At 37.5% G+C, this 9,045-nt stretch overlaps 1 protein-coding gene across 1 annotated transcript in view; it reads left to right on the forward strand.

Moving 5' to 3' along the window:
* LOC111861260 (glutamate receptor ionotropic, kainate 3) overlaps nucleotides 1–9,045 on the forward strand; it is a 43,920-nt gene that overhangs the window by 19,465 nt on the left and 15,410 nt on the right. The window contains exons 7-11 of the mRNA XM_023845678.2: nucleotides 643–822; nucleotides 1,332–1,529; nucleotides 2,437–2,658; nucleotides 7,172–7,271; nucleotides 7,726–7,903. Of these exons, the coding sequence (XP_023701446.1) occupies nucleotides 643–822; nucleotides 1,332–1,529; nucleotides 2,437–2,658; nucleotides 7,172–7,271; nucleotides 7,726–7,903 (878 nt within the window). The remainder of the gene's footprint in view (nucleotides 1–642; nucleotides 823–1,331; nucleotides 1,530–2,436; nucleotides 2,659–7,171; nucleotides 7,272–7,725; nucleotides 7,904–9,045) is intronic.

The following is a 9,045-nucleotide window of genomic DNA, read 5'->3' on the forward strand; positions in this document are numbered from 1 at the left end:
GTCCTGAAGCGAACTATACCGACCGAGAGACCGCCATTTGTCGGCGCAGTTAGTGCCAACTTTTGCAGATAGAGGATGTCACGTGGTCAGCGCAACAGATTCCCACGGCCGTTAATCTCGGTTTTCTAGACCGGAGCCGCTATTTCCTTGAAATAGCTCCTCAATTATTCTCACGAGGCTGAGTGGACCCCGTTCCAGGCCCACTACTTCTCAGAAATTCACCCCCATCACATTTACTATACATTTTTTTCAATACACTTTGTAAGATTTACGTTTAAGGGACAATACTTCGTATGCCGCAAGTAACTGTACAAAAATGTAAAAAATTAAAACTTAATTAAAAACGTAATATAAAATCCTCTCCCAGAAATTAAGTAATAAGCAAATATTCATTTGAGAGTAATAATATCTCAGACAAAGCATACATTTCCCCTTCTTATCTTCCTTTTCTGTAATGCTTCAAGACAACAAAAACTGTTTTGCAAACTGACTTTAACAGTTTACATGACGTGTGTCCATCCATCGCTCAAGAGGCATGTGTAACAAGGGCTGACTTATTTGTGACATAATTGATTCAGTACTGATTTCTACACATCATTTAAAACATAATTTATAATGAAAGCTATGATTATGTGATGCTAGATCCTTCCTGTCTACATGAAAGAAGTGATCATGTTCTTGGGTGACCTCTTGGTGGAAATGAAGAAGAGCGGTTCAGATCTGTCTAGACCGGCAGGCGAATGGGGAGCAGACTGTCAAAACGTTGACGCTAAGACAGCTGACAACACTACAAGAGACAAGTTCTATGAACTTATGCCACAGGTAAAACTAATGCACCATATCTTTGGTTGTAAATTGGAGATCCAGCATAGAGTGGCAACAAAAACAAACAAACATGAGGGAAAGAGAACTGTGATGTCATTAAGTTATCTGCTATCAATTGAAATCATATCATCATAATTCACCTCTTAATACACAAAGGTTGTTCAAACAAAACCCTTTTGGGGGACCATTATGGGTGATAGCATAGAGGACATTAAAAACAATTCCCAGGGGCATACAGACAGTTCTCTCATTGATTCACTAGCTGATGCATCCACTTCACAAAGGACTTCTTCTGGACCACTGCTTGAGCCACTGCATTATTATAGCCCTGTTGTTTTCACTGCATCAAAATCTACAGCCATTTAGAGTTTCCTTGGGTTAGCCAAACAAGGCTGAACTTGTGTACAGGTTTCACTTGAACAACTCTCATATAACTTAGGCCAACAGTATACTGTAAATAAAATTTTAAAATTTGTTATTATCCTCGTGATGTACCTCTCTTCCAGGTGCTGGTACATCATAATGCTCTTGGGTTCAACCAGTCTCGATGGCTTCTTTATTACCATAATGACATGGAAATAGTTTTGGCCAATAGTTCAAGCAGAGACAGACTTGCCAAGTGGACAATGGATGAAGGACTGTCTGTCAAGCCAAATGTTACTCTTGCACCAACAAAGCGTTTCTTTAGGGTTGGAACTGCTGAGGTAATTTGCATGATAATGACACAAAATGTTAAAAAACAGACTAGCATGTACAAAGCATAGTAAAATTTAATGAATAATAAGTTTCAAAATCATGTAGTAATATTTATCAACCCTAAAAACTACACCTTATAAAAACAATTATGTACTGTAGGGAAAAGGAAAAAAGAACTAATCTTCCTATCAATGAGCATACAATAAAAAGTTTTCTTTTTACTTTTGTTACATTACTATCATTCATTTTTGAGGAAACCTACTATACATTACAGTAAAAAAATTTCTGTTCCATGTTACGCCTTCATTCACCCACCCAAACTGCAACAGAAATCTCTCTAGAGATATAACATTGCTCCCATATCAATCTAATATTCTCAAGAACTTTACATCCCAATTTGCTGTCAGTAGAGTTTATTATTCACCATACCACGCTCTATTTGAGTAGATAAGACATATCATTTGTAAATTCTGCCAAGTTATCCATCAATTAAACATATAACAAAATGGAATATTGTGAACAAAAGATATAAAATACTTTACTTGACAAATAACGGGACTGATGCCAGGTTTAAAGTCTTCTGGGGCATGATGCCATGTAGTTTAGTATCAGAGTTTTCTATGAACCTTCTGCCCATATTTTTAGGAGAGAAAGTTCATCCAAAATGCTGGTAACCATCTACCATGCTATATGGCATCACAAAAGACCATAATCTTAATGAGTACTATTTTCATAGCTAGTGCCATAAGCATCTCAATATTTACTGTTATGAGATAATGAAATGTCAATTGGACCAACATTTTTATGCAGCAACTGTTACCACTGTTGAGTGAGTATATAGACTTCCTTTTCCTTGGATGTCAAGATGTGTAGGCTGTTATTATATACATTAATCTGATTTTACTTTCCCCTTAGGCCATTCCATGGTCATATATGAAGAGAAATCCATCAACTAAAGAGATCATGAGGGATGCTGAAGGAAATATCTTGTGGGAAGGATACTGTATTGATCTGTTACAGAAACTGTCTGAGCTCATGGATTTTGATTATGAGATTGTCCCACCAGCAAATGGGGAATTTGGTAAACGTTACCCAAATGGAACATGGGATGGTATGGTGGGCGATCTTGCTATGGGAGTAAGTATGATTTTCATGTATTATACCAGCCTGTCAGAAATGTATATAAAATTTATTTGAAATACTTTGCACTAAGAGTCGCAAAATATTTATTATATGAAGCACAATAGACCACTGTAGGTTGTTGTGCAAGGGCCAAGAAGGCCCACCCCTTATACATTCATATGAATCATTTAATTACCTGCAGTTCACCACACTTTAAATTTAATTACTTAACATTTACAGAGAAATCTCTCAACGTCATACTTTGAAGTAAGGAAAAAAGAAATATTCTGATTTACATTTATTATACGTGTTGATAGGGAGTTATTACTTGTGTCTGCTTTAATTCTTAGGATGAAAAACACAATTATTCCACCAAATATTAACTAAAAATTAAGACTCTGGTACTACGTCTGCATAAGTACTAATACTGTAAAATAAATGAATACATAATTGTATGAAAGAGTTTTTGTCCCTTACCTAAGTATCACGAGGATTTATATCAACATCTATAAAAATTAAACAACTGTAATATTTTTACTCACAAAATACAGGCCAATAGTTAGGCATATTAATAAGGGGTGTCACTAGAAAGTACCAAGAATTAGTCTGTAAACAGGTTAAAACTCAACTTACCAGCTGTTGTTGCCCTTTTGAAGTTATTCCTTTTGGCAGCTAAGCACAAAGCTGTTCCTTCCTTCTGCACATTTTGGAATGCACCGCTGGCATTACTTTTAGCAAGTGTTGCATGATGCTGCACAACCCAAAATGCATCCCTTCCAGTAAAGGTTTTGTAGCTTAGAATTGAAGTCACACAGACCCAAACTGGGAGAACTAGGAGGATGTTTCACCAAAAGGATCTGTTTTAGTGCCAAAAATTGCTTCATCAGCACCACAGCGTGAGGTGCTGCATTGTCTTGACACAACATCCACTTGTCTAGTCACGAGTCGTGCCTTTTACCCCACACTTTCCCTCAAATACAGTAGAATTTACAGATAAAGAATCAACACACAACTGCTCAAACGGCAACCTAAGAAACATGTTACAACAAAAGCCAACAGGTTTGAGGCAGGATGTGAGAGCAAGATTTCACTGTAGCCATTACTGGAACGTTCTAGCCACACCACATTTGTAATGATGTAGACGAGAGGCAGTTCTGATGCTGTGGTGAGAAGACAGCAGTGAAGACATCACTCAAACAGTCATAATGTGTCCATTGTCTAAAGAAGAAAGAAGCACAGGAGTGAATAGCATAATTATAAAAAAAACACAAACATGTGTATAAGAAATGTGTGATTAAATTAATGTTCCAAAAATGTGCAACATCTGTAAAATCTCTACTTTTCCACCAGCAGAGGATCCCAGAGCCCAGAAATGCATAATATGTGGTGAGCTAAAATTACCAAGAATCTTTTCAGTTTTTAGCCTTCACTACAGCACAATCCCTTAACTATATTAAAGTCATCTAGCATTTACATTATGTGAACATGTGGTTGTAAAAGAGGAAAAAATAAAACAAAACAAAGATAAAGTTAGAGATAAAGGGAGAGTCGGATAAGAAAAATGTACAAAGTCTTTGTTCTTTCATATATTACTCACATGGGGTAAAATCATATCGTTATTTTTTTCACTAGTTCCTGTCATTCACTCCAGGGTTTCACATGACACAATGAACATTATGCAGACCTGGAATTAATGATTATATGGAAATGGAACCAATCTTGCTTAAAGCATCACATGATGACTAAAACTGCCTCGTACGCATAACAATCTCCATACTGTAAAGTTATTGATGATTATTTGCATATGTTTGTTTACTTACAGATTATAGCCTAACAAACTGCCCTATCTTGTAAACTCGGTTCCTTTCTATATACACAGACTGCTTTGTTATTCAGACATCACAAATAGTTTTCTGTGTAACTAGAGACTGCACTTTTCTGTTATTTATATGAGTAACATGAAAAAAAAACATGCAGTTAAACTATACAAGGCACATTGTATACGGTAATGTAACATTTGTCCCTGTGCTTAATTAATTAAGCACCACGCCATGAAGGCGCATGGGGAAGCGGAGGTAGATCTCCACGTTTCTGTACCTCGACGCTAAACAGAGGTGAATGGGCAGCCACACGTCCCGGCCGTTTTAATCCCATGGAGAGAGCTCACGACATCTATTGAACTGGAAGGCTGGGTTGGTTCCAGGGCCGGCCTCCACGTTACAGAGAAGAGAAAAATCTCTTGCCATCACCAGGAATCGAACCCTGACCATCCAGTCCCTAGCCCGTTGCTATACCGGCTCATATATATGTCAGAATATTATACCAAATAAACGCTTTTCAATAAAGTAAACGCACATGTAAACACTACATACCGTATCACTTCGATATGAGACGCGCCCAGTTTTTGAATGTGTTTTGGAGGGAAAAATTAGAAAGGTGCACATGCCAAGAATTTATGAAGCGCCTCAATTTTTTCGACGGAAAAATGTGCTTTATATTCGAAGTACAATACGGTATATAACATCAATAGTAAAGTACCTACAGCCGCTAGTCAGATCCCCTGAGTTCTGAAGGTTTCACACAAATCACGTGGACTTACTTTTCTTTGACACTGGGTCAAAATCTGTTACTGATAAAACACGTTTTCTACATCATCACTGAAATTAATGCTAAGAATTAAGTAGGTACAAGTAAAGCAACACTTGTAAGCGTAAAATACATTTGCGACAACGTGAAATAATGTGTGAACTGAACACTAAGAATTCAACGAACCGCACGCAGTAGAAATTATTGACATATTCAATTTTCAACAACTTGTTAGAATTACAGGTATGCATAACATGACAATGATAAAGACAATATGTGAGTCAAATTAGGAAAGTTGTTTGAAAGAACCTGAGAATGTATACTGCCATCTGTAGAAATTACAAGATATGTCAAACCAGTGACACTGGCTCAACAGCTGATTTTGACATACGATCCTCAACAGCCCCGCAATTTTTAACGAATTCGGCAGCATTATTTCTGAAGAGTTCTATCTTTTGGGATGTAATGCCGTGTAGTCTGTTGAAGGCCAACCGAGGTTTCGGAGGAACATGTCGCCTCCACCCTCAGTACAGCTGCTACATGCTTCATTCTGGTGTCTTGCTTGGTTTATTCTTTGACCCTGGAGAAGAACGCGATATGCTCTTCCGAAACGTCGGTTGACCTTCAGCGAACTACAGGGCATTGTTTCCTAGATGACCAAACTCTTCATAACGCTGCTGTGAGAACCTCAAATCCTACATTGCATTTTTCTTTTTTAATATTCATGACAATTGCAACTGAAGAATATTAAAGGAGATTAAAAAAGAGTCGGGATAGCTCAGTCGGTATAGCGTCTGGCTGCGCGCTGGACGAGGGAGGGGTTGGGGTTCGAGTCCCGGTAGGGTCAAAAATTTTCTCATCTTCACGCCGTCCAGACCTGCCCTTTGGCCCACCCAGAGTCTTATCCAATGGGCACCGGGGACTCTTTCCCCGGGCATAAAGCGGCCGGGAATTGAAGCTGACCACTCAACTCCAACTAGTGCCAAGGTCAAGAAAATGTGTGTCTGTACATCCATTCCACCATACGTCTTCATGGCGTAGTGCTGAATTAGTTACGCAACTAGGACAAATTTACCTTTCTCCAGACTAAGGAATTGATAATGGTTATATAAATATTACTTTATCTTTTTTTATCATGGCCGCGGGTTCGATTCCCGATGAGACCATTGGATTTTTCAATAGACCTAATCCTTTCAGCCGCACTATGGCCCTGGTTTCGACTCAGTTTCTAACAGAAATGAGTACTAGGAATCTTCCTGGGTGGTAAAGGGCAGCTGGCAAGTAAGGCTGACAATCCCACCACCATCTGTGAGCAGACTGGCTAGAAAATATGGGAGACCCAACATCTCACAACACTCTGGGCTTTCACAGACTGTTACAGGGATAGCTTTACCGGAGCAATTTCTAGCTTGCTGAATTTCTGTATATGTCTGAATTCCCCACTGGCATATGAATATTGGAAGCATGGTGGAAATAGAATCTAATAGAAACTTAATGATACTGATTACTAACAGTGACACACACTTGTCCCCAAAGTATATGGAGCACAGCAGCAGTTAAACATTGTTCCATGAAATTTAAAAGTTGTATTTAAAAATTTCCACTCTCTCGGATTTTTATATGACTTTTAAAAACTTTTTAGACAGCTAAATAACCTTTGTTCAAAGTAGCAATACTAATTTTCAGATCTAAGTGCAAAGCTATTCAGTTCCATAAAATAAACTGAATATTAATCACAATTAGGTTACCACTTGATATCAAACTCAGTGTTACTTTAGTAAGTTTGAATACCCATATTTCAGTATAACTACAGCAGCATACCTATGGGCCTGGGCACAGCTTAACATGATCTGGGCATCTTACATGCCTCTACCTCAACCATAAGCACATAATTAGCATTCTTATACTTGTTGTCAGAAATGTTTAACAAATGTACTTTCAGGAAACAGACATGGTAATTGCACCCCTTACTATGACATCAGAGAGAGAAGAGGTCATTGACTTTGTGGCACCATACTTTGACCAGTCTGGAATATCCATTGGTAGGTATCTAGTGCGTACACTGAAGTACTTTTATCATCAGGTATCTGAGTCTCCAGTTAACATGGATATTAAATATCAATAAAGGGATGAGTTGTAAATGCATCAGGACAGGCAATAACATTATGAGGTCATGTTCATCTCAGCCACATCTTTGTGTAGTGGATTTATCTGAGGTATTAGTTTAGTCTATCAGACCCCATGAATGTCACACACAAATTACAAATTATAAGAGCATGCATCTTAGTGTGCCTTACAAGTAAGTAAGACATTTTAGGTGTTGCACCAACAATTTCAAAGTTCATTTAATAACTGCTGTATTTGTAATTACAATTAATCTGAATAATTTATTCATGCAATGAATTAAATGTAATCACTGTTGCATAATATAACTTTAAAAACATTTATTTAACATAAATCATGTTATATATATATATGATTTTTTCCTGTTTCCAGTAATCAGGAAGCCAGTTCGCAAGACATCACTTTTTAAATTCATGACAGTGTTGCGACTTGAGGTGTGGCTAAGTATTGTGGGAGCCCTGACAGTCACTGGCATCATGATCTGGATCCTTGACAAGTATTCACCATACAGTGCTCAAAACAACAAGGCTCTTTACCCTTACCCTTGCAGGTATAACATGTACAATGTCTTATTTATTGATTCTCTAAACGGTTGTGACAATGAACCATTCATTATATAAAGCTTATGTTGGACACTGTCCATTGTCTGCAGTGTATTTAGAATACAAATGTTGGAATATGCATCTACTTCAATTGCCAAATATGGGAGAGTTACTACTCAGTTTGGTCTGTTACGAGGAATTAGTCTTGATCACTGAACTCATTCAGCATGCTTAATGAAACTGGACAATAAACTTGCTATAAACCAAATCTTAAGTCCGAAAAACTTACACTTCAGCGCCATGTAGTACAGCTCATATCATGGATTTGATTATTTTGCTGTTCGAACCCCTGTCCTCTAGTCATATTTCATAGTCCAAAACAGTTAAAGAGTATGAAAACTCTTCACTGTAGTGCAGCTCCAGCATATTTGTAAAGTTACATTCTGCTCTCAAAAGCCTACATGCAACATTATCAAGTTGGTAAAAACAAGTTCTGCTGTCAAGATACTTAATAACTGATGTGATCAGGATTGTAATGAGCTTCTGTAATATTTTCATACGGAAAATCTTGTGAACTTAATCTGTAGCTTATTAATGCTACAACCAGGCAGCAAACTAAATGTTACAGTATGATGGATAACAGTTTCTTTTCTAGCTACCCAAAACTGCTCTCTCATAAATGCCTGACAAATCAACTCCTCTTTTGCTATCTACGTAAACTGTAGTATAATTTATGTAATTTACATAGCTACAATTGCATTACATATTTACTTAAAAATGGTACCACAAACTGCACAAAAGAAGAAGAAGAAGAAGATTATAAAGTCATCTATTACACTGCAACAAGCTGTAAAATTTTCTCTTTCATGTTATTCACTAACACTCTCAGCACTGAGACTATGTAGTATTGATGATAGGATGATCAATATGGAGCAGTTAGTGTAGTGAGAATTAGAAGGGGAAACCAAAGTACTTTGGAAGAACTTGCTGTAATGTCACTATGTGCACCACAAATCCCACAGTACCTGGTCTGAGTTAAAACTTAGGCTGCTGTGGTGGCAAGCCTGTGGCTAACTGCCTGAACTATAGCAAAGAAATACATATATATATATATATATAACAAGATCTCCCAGGAGGAATAGACCACACT

Source organism: Cryptotermes secundus, unplaced genomic scaffold (assembly GCF_002891405.2).
Source record: "Cryptotermes secundus unplaced genomic scaffold, Csec_1.0 scaffold68, whole genome shotgun sequence".
NCBI classification, from domain to species: Eukaryota; Metazoa; Arthropoda; class Insecta; order Blattodea; family Kalotermitidae; genus Cryptotermes; species Cryptotermes secundus.